This window comes from Schistocerca cancellata, chromosome 7 (genome assembly GCF_023864275.1).
Source record: "Schistocerca cancellata isolate TAMUIC-IGC-003103 chromosome 7, iqSchCanc2.1, whole genome shotgun sequence".
Taxonomy (NCBI): Eukaryota; Metazoa; Arthropoda; class Insecta; order Orthoptera; family Acrididae; genus Schistocerca; species Schistocerca cancellata.
The window spans coordinates 359,067,689-359,085,009 of NC_064632.1; the positions used below are offsets into that span (position 1 = coordinate 359,067,689).

Genomic DNA, 17,321 nt, shown 5'->3' on the forward strand with positions numbered 1-17,321 from the left:
AAGATTAAATACCTACATTTTATGAATAATATAGCTATAACTGAATTAGTCCCTGTTACTTCATAACCCTACCTTCTGATAAACCGCACAGTTTGTAATAGAATGAAGCACTCTTGCTTCTCGTGCTTTCCAAAGTTTTTGGGATTCTGTTCTATCTGTAATACTCAGCTCAGCAGGACTCCCATCTTCACAGAGCCCAATCTTCAGGTTACGCAATATCTGTAACAAGAAAGGTATGGCGATACATTCACAAAATGAAAGGACAAACAATATGGTTGACTGTATGTGAAAGGTTGAAATCCTTAGAATATTTACAAAAAAATGTTCTCAAAAGATTTCTGTATAACCAGAAAAGAGCACAGTGCACTGTAAGCTTCTTGCCTTCATCGGCCGGCCGTAGTGGCCGAGCGGTTCTAGGCACTACAGTCTGGAACCGGGAGACCGCTGCGGTCGCAGGTTCGAATCCTGCCTCGGGCTTGGGTGTGTGTGATGTCCTTAGGTTAGTTAGGTTTAAGTAGTTGTAAGTTCTAGGGGACTGATGACCTCAGAAGTTGAGTCCCATAGTGCTCAGAGCCATTTGAACCATTTTGCCTTCATCGGTTTGCATATAAAGTTACAGTAGCATAAACTAAAAAGACAAGAACTATACAATACCTTCCAAAACAGGCATTGTGTATATACGAGGGCGGTTCAGAAAGTAACCTCCGATCGGTCACAGTGCGGGTTGTGGGGGGAGTAGCGACGCCATCTACGCGTTCACGCACTCAACAGGTCAGTCGGCATCAAGCCGTGGTCGAGTGAACGTCGTACCTGCGCTAGTTTAGTTTTTGTGGCAGTTTGAAATGTGTGCTGCAATAGAAAACCCTGCCAAATGTGAAGTGCGTGCTATCATAAGGTTTTTTACAGCCAAAGGATATTCTGCAGCAGCTATTCATCGTGAGCTTTGTGCCGTGTACGGACCGAGAGTTATGAGTGAAGGAGTTGTCCGTGAATGGGTACGTTTATTTAAAAGTGGACGAGAAAACGTTCATGATGAAGAGTGGAGTGGTAGACCATCATTTGTGACTGATGAACTCGTTCAGACAGTTGATGCAAAAGTTCGTGAAAATCGACGTTTCTCAATGTCGGAGTTGTCTACTGGTTTTCCACAGATTTCTAAGACTCTCTTGTAAGAGATAGTGACAGCAAGATTGGGTTACCGTAAGTTCTGTGCACGATGGGTGCCCAAAATTCTTACCGACCACCACAAAACTCAAAGAATGGCCTCTGCATTAGACTTTCTGTCACGTTATGAGGACGAAGGAGAACCATTGTTAAACAGAATCGTGACCGGTGACGAAACCTGGATTAAGTACGTGAACCCTGAGACAAAAGAACAATCAAAGATGTGGGCACATTCAAATTCGCCTACCAAACCAAGAAAAGCCTCGCAAGATTTTTCTGCCAGAAAACTGATGGCAACGGTGTTTTGGGATGCCAAAGGGGTGTTGTTGGTTGAATTCATGGAACGTGGTACGACCATTAATCAAGACGTGTACTGTGAAACAATAAAAAAGTTACAACGGGCTATACAGAACAAACACCGTGGTATGCTGACTTCCGGTATCGTTTTTTTGCACAATAACGCCCATCCTCACTCTGCTCGCAGAACAACGGCCCTTCTTGAGTCCTTCAAGTGGGACGTTATCAACCATCCACCTTACAGCCCAGACCTGGTGCCAAGTGATTATCACCTCTTCATGCATTTGAAGAAATGGCTCGGGTCACAGCGGTTTGATGACGACGAAGAGCTCAAAGATGTGGTCACAGGCTGGCTCCAGGCACAAGCGGGTGATTTTTATGCAGAAGGAATTTCAAAGCTTGTGAAGAGATACGATAAGTGCCTCAATCGCTATGGAGACTATGTAGAAAAATAGTGCAAAGATGTAGTTGTAAGATGTATATATTAAAATATTTTTATTTAACTTGGTGTATTTTTTTAAATCAACCGGAGGTTACTTTCTGAACGGCCCTCGTAATTTTGGGAAGATGATACTGCACTCTTGTACTAGCAACAACGTAACTGCATTTTGGGACAGAAACTGTTGATACCAGGATGTCACATGGAATCATGAGTATACAACAGTGGTTCAGTACTTGCAAGAAACTGGTTATCTGGAATTTTTTTTTCAACTGTGAGAACAGGGAAAAAATCTGGCAAAGCAGAAAGAGACAGATACCAATGCTATGGCATACAAAAAGCAGAGCCCTTTTGATTAAAAGTATGCAAGTTTTACATGAAGTACTGAACAGGGCTAGCTGTTAGCACAAAATCTGAGTTAATAACAAAACAAAATCATGAAGAGAGATGAAAACTAGAATAGCGGCTTGTCAAACATCACAACTGGGGAACACAGAAATTAAATAACTACAAATTTTTCCTGGGGAAGAACCTACCCAAGTTTCTTCAACAAAAAGCTCTACTGCTATCAAATCAAAATTTTTCAAGGGAAAACGATGCAATACATCATTCTTCATTTACAGACAGGTCTGATATAACAGTAGCATTCAGTGCACTCCAAGGAAATGTGACAGGACAGGACCATTATTATTCATGATAAATGCCAATAACTTAGCAGGCTACATTTTAGGTATGTGAGGCTGTTTTAAGATGGTGCAGTGGAATATGCACTGTTAGAAAATTGTTATGGTGTGCAGAAATATGTTGGGCATAGATGGACAGCTGATTTTCTAATTAATAAATGTAATGCACATGGTCAGTTTGAAAAGTTCACAGAACCACCACCAGATGTATGCACATGGTCAGTTTGAAAAGTTCACAGAACCACCACCAGATGTCAGTACCAACACAATGATAGGTCATCGATGATGAATAAACAGTCAAAGCATCAGTGCTCTGGGGAGAGATATGTGGTGCAGATTCCTCTCTGTTGTTGCTCCTGTGTAATGACTTGTGAAGATGGATAAAAATCAAACTTAGAGTGGTGATTAAGTACTTCTTAGAGGAAGGTAAGTAAGCAAATGAAATTCATGCTGATTTTCAGAACACACTGAGGAACTATAGTTCTTCATATTCAACTTTTTCCAAGTGGATAAGCAAGTTTAAACTTGATTGGGACAGCTTGGTTGATGATCCCTATAGTGGTCAGCCAAGGTAAGCCACTAACCTATAAATTATTGCAAAAATGCATAAAATGATCATGGATGATCGCCGACTGAAAGTGTGAGAAATTGCTGAGGTTAGAGAGACGTCATGTGAACAAGCATATCATATTTTAACGGTTGAATTGGGTATTAGAAAATTACCTGCTGGGTGGGTGCCACAACTCTTAACACAGGGCCAGAAACAGATCAGAATTGAGATGTCCGAACAATGTTTGACCAATTTTCAGAACAAATACAAGATTTTTTGCACTGGTATGTGACCACAGTTGAAATCTGTGTCTGCTGCTATATCATAAGAGACAAAACAACAGTCAGTGCATTAGATATTGTTGATTCACCACTGCCAAAGGAAGCAAAGACAATATGGTTGGCCGCAAAGGTAATGGCATCAGTTTTTTGGGATGTGAAAGGGATTTCATGGTGACTAGAACAGTGGTCAACTGCGTGTGAGTTGTGCTTAGTCAATTTGTGATGGTATCATAAAGTTATTTTCGACTGGATATGTCAACTTATGAGCTCAATTCTTGTCATCTGCGTGAAGTTTTAATTTTCTGCTTCAACATGAGGAAATCTGCAGGCGAGACTCATAAAATGCTGGATAGCACATATGGCGAGGAACTTGTTAGTGAAAGGAGATGCAGAGGACGTTATTAGTGCTTCATGAATGGTGATTTTGATGTTGAAGACTGGCTTGGCGGTGGAAGAGAGCAGGTTTTCAAAGCTATTGAAATGCACGGAAACACTCACAGGAGATGGTTGGTTGGTTTAGAGGCAGTAGAAGGGACCAAACTACGAGGTCATCAGTCAGTTGGTCCTAATAAAACAATGCCACAAGTGTGAGAATAAAACGGATGAAACATGTAACACAAAACGGAAAGAAAGGAAAAGCCACAAGAATGAAGGGAAGGCAACGAACACAAAAGGAACAAAAGAGAAAAAGAAAACAACAGAGAGATGCTAGAAACAGAAGAGAATAAAACATGAAAGCAGCTTACAGTGGCTGGCCAACCATGCGAATAAAAAGGGAAAGTCAGCCACTCTGCAATACATTAAAATCTCCAACCTAAAAGCAGTAGGTTGGAGGACACAGAGGGACAAAGGACAGGCACTAAAACCTAGACAGAAGTATAAAACCCACTCTCACAGATAAAACGTAAAACTAAAGCTGCTGTGGAGGCACTGTCGCCCAACACCAAAGGCAGGGTGCTGGAAAGTTAAAAGTCTGCGGCAGGGCAGCTAAAAGTGGGCGGTCCAGCAAGAGGTGGACAACTGTCACTTGGGAGCCACAGCGACACTGAAGTGGGTCCTCGCAAAGGAGTAGGTAACCATGCGTTAGCCACGTATGACCAATGCGGAGCCGGCAGAGGCCTGCATGGAAGACTTCCATACATTTATAGTCTCCTTAATGACACCCAGTTTGTTGTGCATGCTGTTATGCCATTCCGTCTCCCACAGCCGCAAAACCCTGCAGTGTAAGACAGAACGCAGGTCAGTTTAGAGATGCCTATCTCCAGAAGCGGTTTCTGCGTCGCCTGTTTGGCCAGCCTGTCGGCAGGTTCTTTGCCAGGGATTCCGACGTGTCCTGGGGTCCACACAAACACCACAGAACGGCGTGACTGTACCAGGGCACAGATGGACTACTGAATGGATGCTACCAGAGGGTGGTGAGGGTAGCACTGGTTGATAGCTTGTAGGCTGCTCAATGAGTCAGTACACAGGAGAAATGACTCACCAGGGCATGAGCGGATGTACTTAAAAGCACGAGATATGGCTTCCAGCTCTGCAGTGAAAACACTGCTGCCAACTGGCAAGGAGTGCTGCTCAATATGTCCTCCATGAACATATGCGAAGCCTACATGACAATCAACCATTGAGCCGTCGGTGTAAACCACTTCAGAGCCCTGGAACATGCCAAGAATCGACAGGAAGTGACAGAGGAGAGTGGCGGGGTTAACGGGGTCCTTAGGGCCATGCAAAAGGTCCAGAAGAAGCTGCGGCCGAGGCATACACCATAGAGGCATACGTGAATGGACCACAAGTAGAGGTGGTAAAGGGAAGGACTCCAGTTCTGAGATAAGGGACCGCACGCGAACCGCAATCATTAGCCCCGATCTAGGCTGCTGATGTGGGAGATGGACTGCCACAGGCGAGAAAAGGAGACGGTCGTTCAGAGGCTTAGGGGAACTATGAATGTGTGCTGCATAACTGGTGACCAGTTGCGCATGTCTGATCTGCAATGGAGGGACAACAGCCTCCACCAGTATGCTGGTCACCTGAATCGTCCTAAAGGCTCCTGTCGCTAATCGAACCCCACAGTGGTGCACAGGGTTGAGTAAATGCAGTGCTGAAGGTGCTGCTGAACCATAAACCACACTCCCATAGTCAATTCGGGATTGGACAAGGGCTCTGTAGAGCTGCAGCAGTGTACAGCAATCTGCACCCCAATTGGTGTTGCTCAGGCAATGGAGGGCATTGAGGTGCTACCAGCACTTCCGAACAGGCTGACGAAGATGAGGGAGCCAAGTCAACCGAGTATCGAAAACTAGTCCTAGGAATTGATATGTCTCCACTATAGTGAGTGGAGCGTCATTAATGTAAAGTGCGGGTTCTGGATGAATGGTACGACGCCGCCAGAAGTGCATGACACACGACTTTGTAGTTGAAAACTGGAAGCCGTGGGCTAGAGCCCGTGACTGTGCCTTGTGGATGGCTCCCTGGAAGGGCCGTTCAGCAACAACAGTAGAGGAGCAGCAGTACAAAATGCAGAAGACGTCTGCATACAGAGAAGGTGAGACGGAGGGCCCGGCAGCTACTGCTAGACCGTTAATGGCCACTAAAAATAGAGAGAAACTCAATACAGAGCCCTGCGGGACTTCATTCTCCTGGATATGGATGAAACTATGGTAGGCACAAACTTGGACACGGAAAGTAAGGAGCGACAGGAAGCTTTTGATAAAAATCGGGAGTGGGTCCCAAAGACCCCACTCATACAATGTGGCAAGGATATGATGTCACCAAGTCGTGTCATATGCTTTCTGTAAGCCAAAAAAGACGGCAATCAGGTGTTGCCATCTGGAAAAGGCTGTTCAAATGGCAGACTTGATGGACATAAGATTATTAGTGGTAGAGCGACCCTGGTGGAAGCCGCCCTGACATGGAGCCAGCAAGCCATATGACTCCAGGACCCAACCCAACCATTGACATACCATACGTTCAAGCATCTTGCAAAGAACGTTGGTGAGGTTGATGGGTCGAAAGCTATTGACATCAAGCAGGTTTTTACCGGGTTTGAGCACAGGAATGGTGGTGCTCTCCCGCCACTGTGATGGAAAGATGCCATCACACCAGATCCAGTTGAAGCTGACAAGAAGATGTCGCTTGTAGTCAGATGAGAGATGTTTAATCATCTGGCTGTGGATGCGATCAGGCCGTGGAGCTGTGTCGGGGCAATTTGCAAGGGCACTGATGAGCTCCCACTCTGTAAGTGGGGCATTATAGGATTCACTGCAGCGTGTAGTGAATGAGAGGATGTTCCCTACCAGCCGCCGTTTGTGTGTGTGAATGGCTGGGGGGTAATTCTCTGACGCAAAGGCTCAAGCAAAGTGCTCAGAAAAATGCTCGGCAATCGCATCTGCATCAGTACATAACTCGCCATTTATGGTAACACCGGGGACAGCTGTTGGGGCCTGGTAGCCGAAAAGACGTTTGATATTTGCCCAGACTTGGGAAGGTGCTGTGTGGCACCCAATGGTGGAGACGTATCTCCTCCTTCCTTTGTTTGATAAGGTAGCGAACACGGGCACGGAACCATTTAATGGCTATGAGCTGCTACAGCGAAGGGTGCCACTTATGCCGCTGTAGAGCTTGCCGATGCTCCTTAATTGCTTCAGCGACTTCCAGCGACCACCAAGGGACTGCCTTATGCCTCAGGCACCCTAAAGAGTGAGGGACTGCGTTTTCTGCTGCAGAAACAATTGTGCTAATCACCTGCTCAACCATCACATCGATGTTACTGTGTTGGGGAGATTCAGTGGTGACAGCAGAAGTGAAAGTTCCCCATTCCGCCTTGTTCAAAGCCCATCTGGGCAGGCGTCCATGTGCCTGTCGCTGGGGCAGTGACAAGAAGGTGGAGAAGTGGTAAATACCACGCAGGTCATCATGTCCTCTCCAGTGGATAGATGGGACAAGTCCTGGGCTGCAAATTGATAAATCAATGGCCAAGTAACTACCATGAGCCACACTGAAATGTGTGGCAGCCACAGTGTTTAAGAGGTAGAGGTCGAATTGTGATAGTAAAGTTTTGACATCTCTGCCTCGGCCAGTAAGCATGATACCACCCCATAAGGGGTTATGGGCATTGAAATCTCCCAGAAGTAGGAAAGCTTTATGGAGTTGATCAATCAGTGCAGCTAATACATTCTGCGGTATTGCACCATCTGGAGGAAGATATACATTGCAGACAGTTATTTACTGTGTTGCCCTTATTCTGACAGCCACAGCTTTAAGAGGGGTTTGAAGGGGCACATGTTCACTACAGACCAAGTTTAGGACATAAATGCAAACTCCACCTGACACTCGATTATAGTTGCTTTGGTTCCTGTAATATCCCTTATAGCCCCGGTGGGGTGACCGCATTGCTGGGAACCAGGTTTCCTGGAGTGCAATGCAGATAGCAGGTGTAAAGTTTAACAGTTGCCGTAGCTTAGCCAGGCGGTGGATAAAACCACCGCAATTCCAGTGGAAGATGACAACGCGAGACTGGGAAGGCATGGAACATTGAATGAGGCAGTTTACGTCTCAAAGTCACCTGCTGCCACTGACTTATTGCCTGAGCAGTCTATATTCATTGTGTATGAGGGTCTGGCGAGATCTAGGTCCTCAGCAGACACCAAAATCCCCACCCCATCCTCAGCCGCAGAGCTTGTAGGTAGTGGTGGTGTGAGTGCCACTGCAATTTCCTTGGTCTTAGGGGTTTTCTTTTTGGATTTTTCGTGCTGCTCCTTGGGTTTCCCTGGCTGGGAGGACTTCACTGGCTCAGTCCCCAGGACTGACGATGAGCGTGAAGCCCTATGACCAGCTGCTTTTGGGCTCTTCAACCACTGGCGGGCATCATCTTCCCCACTACCAGAAACCTGGGAAGGGAGTGACCCAAGGTATCCCTTCCTAGTGAGAAAAGCCAAAGAAGAAACTTCTCTGTCTTAGAAGTGGGGACGGATGTCCCCGATGGTTGGGGGGGGGGGGGGGGGGGGGGGTGTTGCTACCGAAGTAGGTGGTGCAGGAGCAACAGGGAGGGAAATGCCCCCCGCCATCAAGGGGGCAGGTGTAGTCTTCCGGCTCTGAGAGGTGACCTGTGTTGGCAGAGGTGATGGTGCTAGAACTGTTGTATCAGCAGTGTAAGATGTCATCGCACAGGATGCAGGCGTTCAAATTTTCTCTTAGCCTCGGTGTAGGTCAGTCTGTCCACGGTCTTGTACTCTGTGATTTTCCTTTCTGGAGAATTCTGCAGTCTGGTGAGAAAGGTGAATGGTGCTGTCCACAGTTGACACAGATGGGAGGCAGGGCACATGGTGTATTGGCATGTGATGGGCGTCCGCAGTCTCGGCATGTGATGCTGGAAGTACAGCGGGAAGACATATGGCCGAACTTCCAGCACTTAAAGCACTGCATTGGGGGAGGGATATAGGGCTTTACATCACACCAGTAGACCATCACCTTAACCTTCTCGGGCAATGTATCACCCTCAAAGGCCAAGATGAAGGCACAGGTGGCAACTTGATAATCCTTTGGACCCCACTGGACAAGCCAGACAAAATGTACACCTCGCTCTAAATTAGCGGGCAGCTCATCATCGGTCTGCAAAAGAAGATCTGTGTGAAGTATAATACCCTGGACCACATTTAAGCTCTTGTGGGGTGTGATGGTTACAGAAACATCCCCCAGTTTGTCACAAGCGAGTAACTCCCGTGGCTGGGCAGAGGATGCTGTTTTAATCAAGACTGACCCAGATCTCATTTTGGACAAGGCCTCTAAATGCTCAACAAAAAACTGAGGCTTCATCGTCATGAAAGATTCCCCATCAGCTCTTGAACATACAAGGTACCGCACTGAATACGATCCACTGCCATCCTTAGCCTGACGTTCCTTCCATGGTGTGGCCAGGAAGGGGAACAATTTGGGGTTGTACTTCTGTGTGTTGAATTAAGCTCGTGATCGCTTGGAGACTGCTGGTAATTCACCACCAGCAGCAAGAGATTATGGACTACATTTCATCGCATGTCATCCGTCCTGATGCCATCCACTCTGACCAGGGGCCCTCCCCAAGTGCGCCACCCAGTCACAGCAAAGGCCCATCAGCTCTTGAACATACAAGGTACCGCACTGAATAAGATCCGCTGCCATCCTTAGCCTGACGTTTCTTCCATGGTGTGGCCAGGGAGGGGAACAATTTGGGGTTGTACTTCTGTGCATTGAATTGAGCTCGTGATCGCTTGGAGACTGCTGGTGTTTCACCACCAGCAGCAAGAGATTATGGACTACATTTCATCGCATGTCATCCGTCCTGATGCCATCCACTCTGACCAGGGGCCCTCCCCAAGTGCGCCACCCAGCCACAGCAAAGGCCACCTGGCAGGATGGCCATTGCCGGGAATCCTGATGCCCTAGAGGGATGGGCATACGTGGGGAGTTAACGGTGCAGGCATCAGCAGAGCGATCCCTAAGTGGTCAGGGGGCTACAGCCAACAGGGTGCATGGTGGCCCCACCACAATGGACTTGCTACCGTGCTGGATATCAGGTGCAATGAAGTTCATGGTCATTGTCAACGCAGAAATCGACACTGCATAGTTCATGGTGGAAAATACACCCAGGAAGGTGTCCTAGCGCAGGAGATGGAGAATGGGCAGGACTGCAATGCGACAACGAGAAAGTGGGCTAAAGATCTCAATGCACGATGGACACTATGCACCTTGTAAGGTGCCCTTCCCCAATTGGTCACTCTTTGGGAAAATTTTGAATAATAGAGGTCAAACCCTATAAGGGAACAACACATAAAAGCCAAAACGTGTGAAACTCCTTTTAGTCACCTCGTACGACAGGCAGGAATACCTTGGGCCTATTCTAACCTCCGGACCCGCAGGGGAGACACTCACAGGAGATCATCAAAAGTAAAAGCTATTGATGCATGAGCCAAACACGGAAAGACAAATGGCCAAAATACAGCAATAGATACAAAAAGGTGATTTTGCACAATGACAATGCTCAACCCCGTGTTGCAAATCCTAGAAACATCCTTGAAAATGCTGAAATGGAAAGTACTCTCTCTCGCCATATTCTCCAAACAGTGCTCACTCCGACTACCACCTTTTTCAATTAATGACACATGGCCTGACTGATCAGCACTTCCGGTCATGTAAACAACTGAAAATCTGGATCAGTTTCATGTATCTCTTCAAAAGACGCCCCATTCTCCTGCCATTGTATTTGTATGAGGCTCGAAAGATGGGAGAAGTAGTTGCCAGCCAAAGCTTTGAATTGAAAATTTTTGTAAGCTTTTCACAATAAAGCCTTGAACTTCAAGAAAAATTGTAGAAATAAAGTTGTAGGCCTAATAATTCAGAAGAAGGCCTCTTGGTTGAAAGCTTAAATGTATAGCAATCTTTTCACTGTGGCTGTCTGCAAGTTAATGTCTCCTGTGTATGGTGAGTAGCAATATATCCTTTTCATAATATTGTTTTATTTAATCCTGGACTTTCCATTAGATATGAACTACCACTTTCGACTTTTCTGCTCAAAGAATTCCAAAACGCAAGTAGTGCAGGCAAAAAGGACAACATCTGTAAATTTGTAGATGCAGTTTCATTAAGTTTTTTTTTTTAAAAAATGCTGACTTTGATTGTGTAATATTACAGGTAAATTAAAATAAGGGACCCCCCCCCCCCCCCCAACATCATTACACAGGTTAACTTTTGTTTTCTGGCCAGATGAAGTTGTCAGTGAGTTGTATAGGTTGTCCTAAGGTACAGACTCTCAACCTTAGCATCCAAGGTGTTCACAATGCTAGTAGTTGTGTGATGCCTCTAATTGGTGGTATAAGTAATTACAGTGATATACGCTTAACAAAGAATATTTATCACAAGTAGTATATTGAAACTTTAGATTTCTCAGTGACATGTAAAGACTCCATGGATTACGATATAAAGACATCATGTTATCTTTCTCTGATCATTTGTCCTTTTGATTTTGTTGCTCGGCACTTGTCTAGACTTGTGCTTGTGCCTCTGTATGCCATTTGCTGTATCGAGGCTTGCTACTTATTCATGTAAGATAAATTAACATTAAATAATAATTATCAATGCTGAATTTTAAAAATTTGTTCTTGCTTTGAAATGGAAACCTTTTCCTCTCCTTAATATTTATGTACATTTGGACAGTGCTTTGTATGGATGGAGGCTCATGTGGTATTTTAATTTAATTTCAAAGGTACCTTAAAATTAGTTTTCTTTCATTTCTTGCACTCTGCATTATGAACAACTTGCATTTTAAAGTTATTTACAATGCCCAATTTTCAGTTAACACAGCATGATTATCTTTGATTGTTGAAAATTTATCTTTACGTAAAACCACACCAGCAGAAGCTTGTATTAACTTTGGCATGAGCTTGATAAAGTAATATTTCAGAATTAAAAGAATTTTTCATTTATTTCAAGTCAGAAGGGAAAAATTTAATATCCATAACAGAGATAATTTTTCATGGCAGTGAAATATATCTATGATCTCAGAATAATAATTCCTAACATCATGATATTTCCATTTTACATAAAGAACATATCTGAAATGCAATTTCCATTATTAAATGTAGAAGCAGAAGTTAATAATAATAAAAAGCATTTATTTTTGCTTTCCCAATAATTATTTAGGCAGATACTGTCTCAATTTCACGTAATAAAATCAAGTCAGCTCTACTTCAGCAGACATGTTCAAAGATAGATCTAGAAGCCGACTTGATTGATTAAATATGATCGCATTGTTGGTAGGCTGCCAGTTTCATATACAGCTGTTTGCAATGCACCATATTAGTCGGTTGTTTAGCATCCTGTTTGATTCATTGGATTAGATTTCATTACTTTTGGGGTGCTTATACTAAGCAAAGAAGTGAAAGGGAATACACAGAAAGTCCATATCAGAGAAATGAATATTCAAGACAATATTATAGAAAGAGCAGTGGGAATAGATGAACATGAGCTGGGACATATGCCACCTTGAGAATTTGCTTGAGCATGAAAGACATAAGTTGAAACAACACGCCTGGAGTAAATGAAATTCCCTCAGAATTATTCAGATCCATAGAGAACCCATCACCACAAAACTATTCTACTTGGTATGAAAGATTATGAGACAGTCAACATACCATCAGACTTCAAGAAGAATGTAATAATTCCAGTTCCAAGGAAATTAAGTGATAACAGGTATGAATACTACTGAACTATCAGTTTAATAATTCATGACAGTAAAACACTGATGCCAATTATTTACAGAGGAACGGAAAAACTGGTAGAAGCTAGCCTCTGCGAAGACCAGTTTCAGCTCCAGAGAAATACACGAACATCTGAGACAATACTAAGGCTATAATGTATGTTTGAAGATAGATTAAAGAAATGTAAACTTAAGTTTATAGAATATGCAGATTTAGATAAAGCTTTTGACAATGTTTACTGAAATATACTCTTTAAAATTTTTACAGTAGTAGGCATAAAATACAGGGGGTGAAAGGTTGTCTACGACTTGTACAAAAACAAGACTGCAGTTATAAAAGGCAAAGGATATGAAAAGGAAACAGTAGTCGAGAAGGGTGGGAGACTGTATTTTATCCCCCATGTTATTCAACTTGTATGATGAACAACAAGTTAACAAACCTAGCAAAAATGTTGAAAGGGAATTAAGTTCATGGAGAGGAAATAAGAACTGAGGCTCCATAGCCACTTGTTGACATATCGCCTATTGAATTTCGTCTTGGGATCTTCCACCAACATTTTTTTGATAATTTTTTGACATTTTGGTTGTATAAGTGGCTGTTGTTGTCAAAAATTCACCCTCCACTGCTGGCAGTGGACTGGAGACAACCTTGCAGCTGCCAACAATATGTAACTGTTTCGTCAATGTCTGAGGGCCTTTTCCTGGTCATTACTCTTATGGTTCTCAATTTTTACCTGCAATAGTCATTTGTTGCAGCATGGGAATCCAGGACCTGTTCACCTTGAGTCTTTTTCTTTTTTGTTAAAAATGTCATGTTTATGAATTTAGATGACTTTCCTCAACAAACATAGGTTTACATGGTTTAAAATGCAGCACTTTTCTTTCAAAATGCTTCATGAATAACTGGCAACCAGTACACTAATTGGACATCCCACATTGATCTCTGCCAGCTGTTTGTATAAACTAACATTCCACATGAAGCAACTTGTGGTGAGATCTACGTGTTCTGCAGAAAAATGAATACCTACACAATATTTCACATAATCACCAGACCCAAAAAAGTTGTATGATTAGTAAAGTCAAAATGTGCACAAGAAAAAGACATAATATGCAGCACCTCTGATGTGAGGTGCAACACCTGGAATGTACTCTGAGCAACAACAGACACTCCACCAACTGCATAAGAACATCACAAAACCTAAAACTCAGTGATTAGAACACTGGAAGAGGAAATGTCATGTAAGACCTTTCCTACCAAATGTCCTCAGGGTGACAGACAAACATAATCGGCCATACAGTGTACAAACATGCACAAAAACTATTTACAAGCTGACCAAGAAGATCAGAGAGAGTCTCAGATTGGCAAAGGACAGAAGAGGCACCACTTACAATGTTGGGAGTATATCGTATACAGTATATCTGAGGAAAAGTCGGAACATGAATGGTCTTCTGGGCTGTGACAGATGGAGAAATTCACCATACCAGAACATGCACTGTGAGACCAACACCCATTTGTTCAGGGAAACCACTGACTTCACAAACGGGATAGTAGTTTCAACAACTAAGAAGACTGCCTCCAGCTAAAAGAAGGGTAATCATCTTTGAAATGCCCACCACTCTTACTGGTGGAACATCAGGATGATCATCAAACAAACATTAGCTGCAGATCCCAAGATGAAATCCAACAGGCAATATGTCAAAAACTTAGGAGTTTGCCGATGACAATGTACTTCTATCAGAGACATCACATGACCTTGAAGATTAACTGAATGGAGTGGATAATGTCTTGAAAATAGCTTGTAAGATTAACTTCAACAAAAGAAGAATAAGGGTAATGATACGTAGTCAAATTAAATCAGAGGTTGCTGAGGGAATTATTTTAAGAAATGAGATACTAAAGGCAGTAAATGGGTTTTGCTATCTGGGCAGCAAAAATAAGTAATAATGGCGAATGTAAAGAGGGTACAAGACACAGAATGCTTATAGGAAAGAGTTTCTAAAGAAGAGAAATTTGCTGACATTGAATATAAATTTCAGTGTTCTGTCTGACTTGTAGCCTTGTATGGATGTGAAACACTAATGATAAAACAGACCAGATAAGAAGAGAATAGAAGCTTCTCAAATGTGGTGCTACTGAAGATCAGACGGGTAGATGGAATAACTAATGAGGAGGAGGGAGGTGGACTGCACTGCAAAAATTGCAGATAAACACTAAAGTGTGACTACAGAAAGCACATTCAAATGGATGTAGGCCGGAGTGGCCATGCATAGATGAACCCACAAGACAGACTAGTGTGGGGAGCTGCATCAAACCAGTCTTTGAAAGACGACATACATCACAACAATATCGACAACAACGCACCAAGCACATAGCTATCTGGACTTTGAGCTTTGAATCTGATTAAGCTAGCAACTTGGATAGGGAAATGCTTGCTTCTACTGTCTGGTACTGTCCAGAGACCTACATCATAGCAGATCTTTGCTACACCCAACAGTGGCTTTCTTTCAATAAATCGTTTCACCATGGTCAAAGGGAGTGTACCTTTGGGCATGTGTGTGGTAATTTGTGTACTTTTACTAATAAAAGAGCAAGATCTCAAGAGATAGTGTGCATAATGTTCCCAGTTACATGTTTCGATATTCCACACATCAGTCCGCTATAGGTGAATGATTGCTTTTCCCTTATTTCACATATTGTTCCAGCCACAAATTTCCATTATTTTTTATATGCTGCCAATCTGGCTCTCTTGCTCCCCATACCCATCTAACTATGTTACTGCTTTTCTTTACTTATTTAAAACTCAGTATCCACCTTCAAAACAAACACGGCCACCCTCCGTTGTGCAATTTGAATGCCTGCTGTTGTAACAGTCTGCCGCACAGACACTATAATAAACAGTGCCATACTAGAATCCCTTCTCTCACAGTGATGGTCCCTCTTTGACTATATAATTCCTGCCCAGTCAGACTGTTAGCCAATCACGTTTGTTTATTTATGATCGCATTATACAATCACGCATTTTTATTTACAATCGCACAAGTTTCTTACTGCAGCATGCATTAATTTGCAACTGACCCTATTTTTTTTATGAGTATGCCTACTACTTTCTGCTTCTTTAATATATTTTCTCGTCTTTCCTCCAACTTTCTATGCAGCTCTCCATACAGTACATACAATTTATTTCCATTATGATGATTCAACATTAAGTTTTAAGCTTCTTATTTTCAAACTTCCTTTTAACTATTTTTCAGTTGCCCCTCTTGTCTCCAACAATCCAAACCATGAATCACTGCTCATTCTACCTTTGCCAATTCTAAAAACTCTCATTTGCCTTTGCAAAACTCCAATCACATATCCTCTTTCTGAAACCTGCTTGGCACTTACTATGCCAACTAACAGGCTTACCATTAAAATTAGCATCTCAGGTTGTCACCCATCCTACTACAAGAACCTTCACTTTTTCCAATTCCATCAGTCCCTCACTCACACCAATCTGGTCCTTCACTATCATACAATCCAAGCTCAAACCATACTTGACAGCCTCTACTCCTTTCACAAAATCATTTTACTCTGTGACTAAATGCCTTCACTGCAACAGAAACTCTTGCCCTTCAACAGTTGGAACAACTTTCCCAGCACCATCTGAGGAAGCTGTCCCTGCCACTCCTACCTTGGTTCCACTAGTGATTACCCATGGTGAAGAAAACACCTTCCATGCTAATCCGCCCCCTCCCATCCCCTTGACAACCCCCTCTTAGCTCTCTGGCTATGCCTTGCTGACTTACTCCACTCTTCTACATCCTCAAGAACATGCTCGACACACTGCTCCTGAACGCCCTTCCTGTAACACTGTTGTCAACATTTCTGCAAAATCTCTGACCCCTGCAGAAGTCTTAATACTTTCTAACGACGTCACTTTCAGACCTAGAACTAAGTTCTACCATGATGTACTTGTAAAGGCTCTTCTTTTCTTTACTTGTTCTCTAAAGTGGCAACATTTCTTCATTACACAACTCCAAGACAGCTGCCAACAAGGGATCCTCCCCATCTTCCATCCAGTCACCCCCTGCTAATCTTTCAGAAATTCCTTACTTCTAGTCTGACCTCATTTTCTTTCCCTAAATCCTTCTCCAGAGTATCACAGATAATTCCTTTGGTACACACTGCAATCCATAAACAGTAATTCATAACCTGAAGACCAATCCAGACCATATCATGCTTCCTGCAGATAAAGTGGTCATGCATCATTGTGACTATGTGGACGAGGGTATCTGCCAAATTTCCAGTAGCTCTGCATACAAGCCTTACAACCATGATCCCATCCCAAACTCCAACATCACCTCCAGCAGCTGCTCAAGGTTATAGGTCCATCCCAAAACCTGACAATTGAATCAATCTCCCTCCCCACAACAACAACCTCCCCTCCCTCCCTCCCTCTACCCCTACCTTTTCCCTATCCCCCAGACCCCACAAACCCAATCCCCATGTGGCTTCCAAAAGGGCGTCCCACTGTGACTGGGTACAAGGCCCCTACAGAATTAATGTGTGCTTTTGTTGACCAACACATCTCATCCTACATTCAAGATACTGCTCACTTCCTTCACTGCCTCCCCACAGTTCCATTATCATCCTTGTCTGTCAAACCTGATATGCCAACTTCCCCCATACCCACCATCCCCCAGT

General features: G+C 43.5%; 1 protein-coding gene across 2 annotated transcripts in view; it reads right to left on the bottom strand.

Moving 5' to 3' along the window:
* The window catches only part of LOC126092601 (trafficking protein particle complex subunit 12), a 158,929-nt gene that overhangs the window by 49,261 nt on the left and 92,347 nt on the right, over positions 1–17,321 (bottom strand). For both annotated transcript variants that reach the window (XM_049908298.1, XM_049908299.1), the window contains exon 6: positions 73–219. In XM_049908298.1, the coding sequence (XP_049764255.1) occupies positions 73–219 (147 nt within the window). The remainder of the gene's footprint in view (positions 1–72; positions 220–17,321) is intronic.